This window comes from Chenopodium quinoa, unplaced genomic scaffold (genome assembly GCF_001683475.1).
Source record: "Chenopodium quinoa cultivar QQ74 unplaced genomic scaffold, ASM168347v1, whole genome shotgun sequence".
Classification (NCBI taxonomy): Eukaryota; Viridiplantae; Streptophyta; class Magnoliopsida; order Caryophyllales; family Amaranthaceae; genus Chenopodium; species Chenopodium quinoa.
Genome location: NW_018743099.1, coordinates 1,281,427 through 1,291,603, shown reverse-complemented (window position 1 = coordinate 1,291,603; position 10,177 = coordinate 1,281,427). Strand labels below are relative to the sequence as shown.

At 36.1% G+C, this 10,177-nt stretch overlaps 1 protein-coding gene across 1 annotated transcript; it reads left to right on the top strand.

The window, feature by feature from the left end:
- Window positions 1–2,127: 2,127 nt before the first annotated feature.
- LOC110731827 (putative GPI-anchor transamidase) lies at window positions 2,128–9,447 on the top strand. The gene is made up of 11 exons (XM_021911712.1): window positions 2,128–2,453; window positions 3,284–3,325; window positions 3,419–3,563; window positions 4,378–4,607; window positions 6,558–6,615; window positions 7,321–7,398; window positions 7,488–7,576; window positions 7,686–7,767; window positions 8,563–8,748; window positions 8,838–8,979; window positions 9,070–9,447. Exons 1-10 carry the CDS (start codon window positions 2,290–2,292, stop codon window positions 8,976–8,978), a joined length of 1,215 nt encoding a protein of 404 aa, XP_021767404.1. The 5' UTR covers window positions 2,128–2,289; the 3' UTR covers window position 8,979; window positions 9,070–9,447.
- The last annotated feature ends 730 nt before the right edge of the window (window positions 9,448–10,177 follow it).

Sequence of the window (10,177 nt, the reverse complement as noted above, 5' to 3'; positions counted from 1 at the left end):
AAAAATACTGTTGTTGCGGCACAAATGGTAAGTTTGGTACCGCCTGGTCGCTATGAAAGCCGGACTGACGGGAGGTGCCGCCTGACTGACTCTCATGATACGACTGAGTATGCCTCATCGAGGCATTTTGCAAACTGTCTTGAAATTTTGAAGTAGAGGCCGACTTTGACAATCGGTCACTCTTCTTCTGCTCTAGCAGTAGCCGAGCATCTGTGAATGTTTGCTTCGACCCGTCCGCCTGAATATGACGAACAAGTTTCCTATTTCCTGTAGGATAACGGAATTTTGTGAAATCAAGGGCAGGTGGCTCCCGCTTCCTAGATTTAGGATGAGGAGTCGCCTCTCGCCCTTGAACTGGCTTCCTCTTCAGTGAAGTGGAGGGTTTCTTGGCCGACTGCTCCTTGACTGGAGCAGGCGGCTTCTTGTTGATCAACTCTTGAATCTCTCCCTTGAAGTCCCTCATGAAGGTCATGAGTTCGTTCCTTGTGATGGGAGCAGATCCATCAGTCGGCTGTTGCCGAACAGGCGGTGCGCCTGCTGGCTCGCTTCCTGTTTGAAGATGCTCCCGTTCCCTCCTTTCGGTATGACGGGTACGTCGGGCCCTTAGGGTCCCGTCTGAAGCTGTATGAGCTTCAACTTCGAATTCACTTTCGGTATCATTGTCCGACTGAACTTGAGGGTCGTCTAGGGGACGCCTCTCTTCAGGAGTCGGTACAGATTTGGATGCCATCTCAGAAGTACTCTCCCCACAGACGGCGCCAAATGTTTCGGGGTTTTCTGATGTCCTGCGGGAGAGTTACAATTCCGAGACTGGAACCGGACGCCTGTACCTGCAAAATAACGGAGACTCCTGTGAGCTCCGCCTCCAACGGTCAAGTTAGTACCTGATTAAGGAGTAATTAATGCGGAAATTAAAGTGATTTGGTCTCTCTAGGTGAGAGTGTTTAATGTAGGTAATCTGCTTTGTTAGCGAGATCAGCCGGTTATTACTGTGTGTAATTAATGTGTTTTTTCCGTAATGTTTCTGTTCTCTTTTTGTAATTTTCCTTAATGAGGATTAAGGGAGGTATTTATAACCTTGGGAAACGTGCCCATCCTAGGTTTAGGTAAACCTAGGGCCGATTGGGCTTCCCTCGGAAGTTGGGCCTGGGTGGCCGGTTTCTCCATTAGGCATGGAGTATGTCACATGTCTTGACATAACAGGTCCCAAGGTGGACGAATAAGCGCGTGCCACGTGGGAAGCCCTGACTGTTCCAACTGGGGGACACTTGGCAGGACCTGATTGGTCCATGTGGCGCATTCCGATTGGTGGGAGCAAAATCCCCTAATCAACACCTATTTATAATCTACACTAATCTATTAAAATAATATACTTCACAATCTAATAGATTTTTTTTTATTATGTAGACCTGTCAATTAGGGTCGGGTCATAAGTCATCTCGTATTGAGTCAAGTTACAAGTCAAGAAATGTTCAACCCTTGTCCAAAGTTTTGGGTTCAGGTCAACCCAACAGACTTTGAACATTTATTTTATTTAATTTATTTTTTGCTAATTTTTCTTATTTTTTTTTTATTTGTTTTTAATGTATCAAAGCGAATATTTCCACCAACATTATTATTAGTCATTACATGTCTACTAGATAGCAAATTTGCCAAAAGCACATCAATTCCTAACTAATTTTGTATTGATGATATATTTTAAAATTTGACATATAGATTATAAATTTATCTCAAAATTCAACAAACAATCCGAGCATCGCTCGTAGGGTTGGCAATCCCTAACCCGACCTGAAGTTACAGAGAGAAACCTGAACCCAAACAACCCGAATTTGACCAAAATTTTATATATTGTAATAATATTAAATTTAACTATTTTTTATAGTTTCTAAGCACAACTCGAAATTGACCCAAAATCTGACTCGAATCCGACTTGCTGACCTGATTTGCCACCAATTTCGCACGGGGTACAAAACTAGTTTTAAAAATAAACTTAAATGGTTGTAACCAACAAATAGGTACTTTTACCAGTAATTTTTTGCGAATTTTTTTTTTTTTTTTTTGGAATAATATTCATTTATGGTAAAATATTTTAAATTGTAGTATTACTCTTCCCTAAAAAAATAAAAAAAATAAAAAATAAATAAAAAAAAAAAATTGCAGTATTACTCTGATGGGTGAAAAAAGGGAAAATGTGGGGCTAGTTTGAACAAGAGCATGCCTTCTCTTTTGTTTGCGATCTCTGAAGTCTGAAGCTTCAAAGCTTCGAAATTTTCTTCAAATTGCATATTAATGGCAATAAAGATGAATCAAGTCTTACCCATTTTTGTTCTTCCCTTATTATTATTGCTTTCATTGGATGATTACAATGTTGTTGCTGCTGAATCGAGTTCATCTACTTCCACCACAATGCACACCAATAACTGGGCTGTTTTAGTCTGCACCTCTCGATTTTGGTAAATTCCTCCATTTCATGTTAATTAAGCTCTTGTAAATGTTCCCAATTTTTGTATTTGATGATACCTAATTAGATTCAATTGGTATATTATTGATTGACTAGATAATTTTGTTGTACAATTTTCAATTTTATGTTTTACTTGTGTATTTCTTGTTTATTAGCTCAATCTTTTGCTGCTAAAGAATACCCACAATTTTTTTGCATTTTATATCAAAAACACAATTGAGAGTTACAATTTCTAATGAAGAATATTTATTCTGAAACTTAATTTTAGTAATACTAACAATTTCTATAGAATTTAAAAGTATGGTATTGCTGTGTAAGCATTTCCATCTTTTCGAAGTTGAGCTAGTGTGAGATTCTATGAACTCGGCCGAAGCCGAGAGGGTTTCACCCTGCAGAGAGAAATGATTTTCTTTTTTGGGAGATGGAGTTATTTTGATCCCTAATTTTGATTTTTTATTTTTGCTAAATTAGTGCTGTTATTCATTCATTTAATCAGTTTCAGTAGGATAAAAGGGCTAATGCATGTTTTGATCATCATTCAGAGCAATTGCTTCTGTGCTGATATACTCCATAAACCGTTTTACCATGCTATATTTGGTGTGTTTGCCTCTATACACTGTCTCACTACACCTAGATGACTTATTTTTGTTGGAAATTGAAAAAGAGATGATAAGCCTATTCTTAGAGGAGCTTGTTTCTCTTTAATTGCGGTGTTATATTTCTTAACTTCAAATTGATTTGTCTTAAGCTCGTGTTTGTGAAAGTCTCTTAGCACTGCTTTGATTTAAGGGCAAACTTCTTGATTCATTTTTTATTTTGAAGGTTCAACTATCGACACATGGCCAATACCTTATCCTTGTATAGGTAAAAGAAAATTATATTAATCCGCTTGACTCTCCTACAATTGGTTATTTCATGTCTCCCATTTGTTAAGATATCTTTTCTTTCCATTTTTAGGACCGTTAAGAGACTAGGGATACCGGATGAGAGGATAATACTTATGTTAGCTGATGACATGGCTTGTAATGCAAGAAATAAGTACCCTGCTCAAGTTTTCAACAATGAAAACCATCGACTTAATTTGTATGGAGACAATGTTGAGGTGCGTTCTTATATTCTTCAACTATTTTTTAATTCTTTTTTGAGTTTATACTTCTTAGTTCCTAATTGTACAGTTTTACTTCCAGCGTACTTTATTTCAATGTATGCTATAAATACCACAATGAACAATGGATGGTCGTAGTCATCATATCATTTACTCTTTCTCTTCCACAATCCATATCACTCTTTAATAATTCTTAGTTCCTAATTGTACAGTTTTACTTCCAGCGTACTTTATTTCAATGTATGCTATAAATACCACAATGAACAATGGATGGTCGTAGTCATCATATCATTTACTCTTTCTCTTCCACAATCCATATCACTCTTTAATAATTCTTAGTTCCTAATTGTACAGTTTTACTTCCAGCGTACTTTATTTCAATGTATGCTATAAATACCACAATGAACAATGGATGGTCGTAGTCATCATATCATTTACTCTTTCTCTTCCACAATCCATATCACTCTTCCACTTATACTTTTGGTGACTTCTTTGTGGATATCTTATTTCATATTGTTTATTTTTCATCAATCACAATGGGTATATTCTCCCTTTATCTTTGTATTTTCCCTTGGGTTGAAGGGCTGGATAATATCTATATCTTGCTTTGTTGTAAACAATGTGTGCAGCCCCTTATGCATCCCAGCCTTTCAACATAGTGATTGGTAATTCTGGCAGGATGTTGAGGCTGTCTCAACTTTTGGTGTATAACTAGTATTTGACTCTGTGAATTATGAATCCTTTTAGTATTGTGTACAATGACACAATATCATATAATTATATGGTGAAATTCAATCTGACTGGTCTGCAGGTTGATTATCGAGGTTATGAGGTGACTGTCGAAAACTTCATGAGGGTTTTAACAGGGCGACATGAAGATGCTGTTCCAAGGTCCAAACGGTTGTTAAGTGATGAAGGAAGCCATATACTTTTGTATATGACTGGTCATGGTGGGGATGAATTTTTGAAGTTTCAAGACTCTGAGGAACTTCAGAGCCATGATTTAGCAGATGCAGTGAAACAAATGAAAGAAAAGCATAGGTAAATTATGTTACATGTCCAGATAATTCAACTTATAGCAATTAAAAGTATGCATATGATATTATAAATTTATACTGTTGGTAACCTCAATTGGTGACCATATATTGTGATTATTGCTACCATTGATCAGAAGATATAAAAGCTAGTTGTCTCTAGTGCTTACTATTACTTTTTTAGTTGGGTACATGGTTACAGTCCAATAATGGAGAGTATTTTGTAAAGATAGCGAGGAGGATATGTCTTTGATATTTATCTTGTTTGACGTGTGTTTAATGCGTATTCTGATCGATGAAATTATATAATTTGGATCCTGTTGTCTATACCAGTTTAACTGTTACAGTCTATAGTTTCACAAAATACTTGCATATGTTTACTCCGTGCATTATTTGTTTTGTGTTGACAAGAATTAAGGGTTTTACCTTCCTCCTTGTTGAGTGGTAATTGATATTTCCATTTGATTTCTGCCCTCTTCTTTCATCTATATCTATTATATAGGTTTTGGGGCTTACATGCTTTAAACCTATTTGCATTCTCTATCTGTCTGGTTTAAGGTGTGAAAAGGGTGGTTGTGGTGGCTGCTGGGAGGCAGTAGTGGTGGTGGCTAGTTGATGGTAATGATGGTTTGACGGTGGTGAGGTTAATGATGGGATGGTTTTGGTGCTTAGGTTGTGGTGTGGTGTTAACTAGGGGTGAGTTAGTTATTGTTAGATCAAGGTTAAAGATTAATCATTTTATGGCTAGGGACTAGGGTATCATATATAACAACAATGAGGGCACCCTATATAGTTATGCAAAAGTAAAGGGTCACTTGAGAGTATGACCAAAAAAAAAAAACTCCATTTAGCTGAATTTACAATTATATATTACAAGGACACCATGTAAAATTTCCTAATTCTTTTGTTTCAAAATTTGTGGGCCTTTACTTCTCGCATGAACTTTGTATGCAATTTTCCCTTAGCACTAAAAGAATGTGTTTGACTCTGAGACATGTTTGCAACAGTTACAACTGAAGTCATTCTTTTCACCTTATTTCCTTTAATCTGAATTTATTTTCTTTTTTGGACTTGTCTTATCCAAGCATTTTGAGCCAAGTATATGAGGTTTTCGGGTAATTGGTATTGTGGATAGTAGATGTCTACGTGGTTGGTGAGGCGGATGTGGATCTAAGCTTATTGTGCTTAGGCGGGCGTAGATATTGACTATGAATTTGCCATGGGTAGTAGGATAGGTGGTGGGCATATAATTTGTTGATGGTATGTGATGGTGGTAGTGGGTGGGGTATCAACAGCTGTTCCACACTTCCACCTATTTGCCATCCCTAATATTTTTGGTTATGAATTAGGCCTATGTCTAGGAACTTATTAGTCCAAATTTGGATTGCCTTACTGGAGCTATTTCAAAAGAAGCCTAAGTAGAAGTTTCATTTCTATTTTAATTTATGTTTTTGGGGAAAGTAATGGCTACTTTTTCAATCCAACAATACTAAAAGCTTCAAATCCTGGATTTTTAGTAGTACTATTAGCCAAATAATTTTGAATTTTTGTCATTAGTTTTGGATTAAAATGTATCTAAAGATTCTAAACAGACAAGTTACATTCCAAGCTATGGCATATTGGTAAATTGGAATATTCCTATAAAAGCATCATAGAAATTTTTATGATGTTGGTAACTTGGTATTGTGTTCCATAACTATATTTATGAAGCAAACATACCAAAAAATAGGTTATCCTAGCCTCCTAGGTATACATACTGTATGTCTAAGTCACAATTGTGATTTCTACTCTCAGAACATTGTGAGAGTGCCTTGAGCTTTGTTCCTTGCATGGAATATTCCTGAGGATATTAAGTTGCTTGTTTGATCTAAAGTTGCAGTTTTTCTGTTAAGATGATTAGATGGAAACAATTTAACTTTAAGTTTCTAAAATGCCTACGGTTTGCTCTCTGTTTCAGATTCAAGGAGCTTTTGATAATGGTTGACACTTGCCAAGCTGCCACTCTTTTCAACCAGGTTAGAATTATTTCATGTATGTGCATATCATTTTATTGACTCTATGACTGCCTCACGTCACAAATCTGAGTAAGTATAAAAGAGTGATTATAATATAGGGATGTTCTTTTCATATTCCTTTGCTACCTTCAGAATATTCTATGAAAGTTTGGTCACTGCTTTTATTCATGAAGGAGTCCCCAGTGTATTCTTAAACTTCTTTGAAATTGCTACCCTGTGTGGGGGTTCCTTGTATATAGCCATCCTTCCACTCTCAGCTAGTCAAGAGTTATTTATTTATTTATTTTTATTTTGTAATTTTTTATTTTGTAGGGGTACTGAATTCGTTTCCTTATTATTTACCCCTTTTCTTTCTTTTCCTTTCGTTCATCCCTCTGCCTCCTTTTTGGGGGAGTCGTAAGGGGATTTATCCATCGTAAGGTAGAGCTTCTTTCATAAAAGTGAAGATTAAGCTACTGAGAAATTTGTGAAATCACCTATTTCTTTTTTTTTAGTTTATTTTGGGAAAGCCACAAGGGCTAAGGGTGAAGACCGGATTTAATCCCAGGTCTTGAGTATTACCCCTCAAGAATTTAACCCAACTAAGCTAGTTGGTTGTCTACTTATCCACAACTTGAGAGATCATATAGGCTTATGGAATGTGTGAAAAATCTTGAACGATTTGCACCCCATTTGTGGAACATAATGTAGTTTTTAACCTTGCAGCTACAATCACCTGGTGTTTTGGCAATTGGGAGCAGCATGAAAGGGGAAAATTCTTATTCTCACCACTTGGATTCAGATGTAAGTGTGTTGCTTCCTAACATTAATCAATTTTTTTAATGAATGAGGCTGCAAAAGTGTTACATACTATAATACTTCCCTTTTTTCAGGTTGGAGTTTCTGTTGTAGATCGCTTCACTTATTATACCCTTGCTTTTTTTGAAAGGCTAAATATGTATGACAATGCCTCCTTGAGCAGGTATGTAGCAACTAATCTTTTATAGAATTGTAATTGCATTAGTTTTGTATTCACCCTTAATCCCTTATCCTTTTGCAACTAATCTTGTTTAGACTTTTATTTGCAACAGTTTGTTCAATTCTTACAAACCAAATTTGCTCATGTCGACTGCATACTACCGAACTGATTTATACAAGCGCAATTTAGAAGAGGTATGTGATGCTTTGCACCTATATGATTTATAAAAGTTCTTTCCCTAAAGTCTATGTTTGATTACATACTCTTTTCCAATCAAAATTTGTTCAAATAGACATGCACACAGCACAAAGAATCCCTTTGCTTAGCCGTAGTCAACATTTTCTTTGCCATTGTCACAAACAACATTGTTGAAGATTCTGATCAAATCTTGATTCATACAAGCTCACTAGTCTTCCATGCTTTTGTTTAATTGATAAAATAAGAAGAAATAATAAAGATGGAAGCTTGAAGCTTGATTGATGATGGCTAAAAGGTTACAAAATGATGGGTTAATAGCTTTAGGCTGATACTCTCTTCGATAACTATAGGTTATCACTCTCTAAGTAACTTGAGGCTACTACATGTTTCCTCCATTCACATAATGTTCTACTTCATAGGCTACTACTCCTTATAGAATCAAGCAAAGTCACAAATGATAACAAAGATAACCTAACCTTTATTAAGCTTGTCTCTTACTGCTGTCAGAAGTAGTCCATGTTGCTGTACTTCCTAGCGCTTCCATAATTAGTTTTGTCCCGTAGTGTTGATATGCTGCTCCTTGTCTCCTTTTTATTTTATGTTGCTTTTCTCCTTATATCCATTCCATTACGGTGGGTTAGAGGTGGAAGGAATATGAAGAGTAGATCTTTTTAATCCCAGCTAGATATAAAAGATGGAAATGATAAATTTTTTATCCAATCATTCATAAATACTTTCTTTGACTTGCCCTCACCACTCCTTTTACTTACCTATTCTCCCTCTCTGTTCAGGTTCCTGTGACAAATTTCTTTGGCTCAGTCATGGAAACAATTCACACGAAGTCTGCGTATAAAGCATTCTCAAACAAGAATTTAGGCAGGGATATTAGAAGCATGTCACATGAGCAGCAAGCTGACTTGCAGAAACAAAGAGAGCTGCTAGCTGACAGTGATTTGGAAACTATCTCTTACACAGTGGTAAAGTTTTGTCAAGTCTTTTGATTCAAGTCCAAAGTTTATTGACTGTAATGAGTCTTATAGCGGAAGTTTTTTGTTGCACTTTGAAGGATCAAGTTTGCCCTATTCACAAGATGTGGGCTACTCTGCAAAACAAAGTCGATAGTATAGTTGATGTAGAAACTTTGGTGAATCGTGGATTGTTGTTTATGCTACCTTTGGTAGCAATTACAACTTGGCTATCGCATTGAGGTACGATGCATCGATGCATTATTGCATATTATTGATTTTATATTTCCTTAATTTCTGTTCTCAAAATATCTTTCTATTGGTTTATGTTAGCTGTCACACTAGCTTCAAACCAGCAGCCAGCAACTCAACATATTCAGACTGAAGCAAAGCTACATTATTAGCTTTTGCAAGTCCTCATTCGAGCAGTTGTGATGTCAGTTGCTCAAAGGAAGAAGCCTTGAAGACCCCATATGATTAATTGTTACGATGCTTTCTGCTTTTTTATTGGTTAGAAGATCTAGTTAGTTTGTGCTGTATAGATAGAGGTCTTATTCTTCTTCTTTGTCAGGACTCAGGATGCAATGCGTCTTAAAATTAACATTCTTTGGCCCAGTTGTGGGAAGTCGACTACATTCACTTGGTGTTTAGTCATGTTCCTATAACTATAATCTGCTAATTGCAACAAAACTTTGGTGTTATTCTGTAGAAGTTGCAGTTTCTTGTGTGTAAATTTTGGTGTTGTCATTCTTTATTAGTGATTAATCTGATTTTAACTAGGAAAAACAGTCACGATCTTGTTAGATTCAATTTAATATATAAATTTCAACTTTTGTAGTTCGTTCTTTTGTAGTTCATTCTTTTGTTATTATTGGGACTTCAAAATTGTGTACTTTTGGCCTTCCATTTCGTAGGGCTGAGTGCTGTTCAGCAACTTCTTGTATTTCTCTGCTCATATTTCTAAATTGCTTTTAGTCATTGGAAATAAGAATTATTTAATTTGCATACATCGTCCTTGCTAGAATTATTTTTTCTTCCTCTCTTCCCCTCTCTCTAAAGAAACTATGGTTTTTTCCTTTTGAATTAGTTTGAGTTTTTCTGGTAGTGTTGATAACAGGTACTTCCAAATTCCCCCTCTTTGTGGATCTTCATGTCATAACTCAATGATAAACTTTGTGGATGATGTTGGTCCGTCATCTTTGGCACAAAGTATTGCATTCTGCGATTTGCCTCTCCGTGATGTGGGTTAGCATCCTCTCTCATCAATTTCGCTAGGAAATATATCTGATTTTATGTACAATAATCTTGCAGGCTATTTTGTGTCTCAGAAGATGGTCATAGGTGTGGGATTCGACTGCAATCCTTATGGTAATAATAAGTTGCCTGTTTTGCTGCTCTGACAAATTTAATCAGGTGTTTAGTATTTATGCCTTAATTTACA

Coding starts and splice junctions, on each gene's coding strand:
- LOC110731827 (XM_021911712.1), top strand. CDS start 2,290: ATGGCAATAAAGATGAATCAAGTCTTACCCATTTTTGTTCTTCCCTTA. Junction 3,564..4,377: donor TGTATGGAGACAATGTTGAG/GTGCGTTCTTAT, acceptor ACTGGTCTGCAG/GTTGATTATCGAGGTTATGA. Junction 7,399..7,487: donor CTCACCACTTGGATTCAGAT/GTAAGTGTGTTG, acceptor CCCTTTTTTCAG/GTTGGAGTTTCTGTTGTAGA.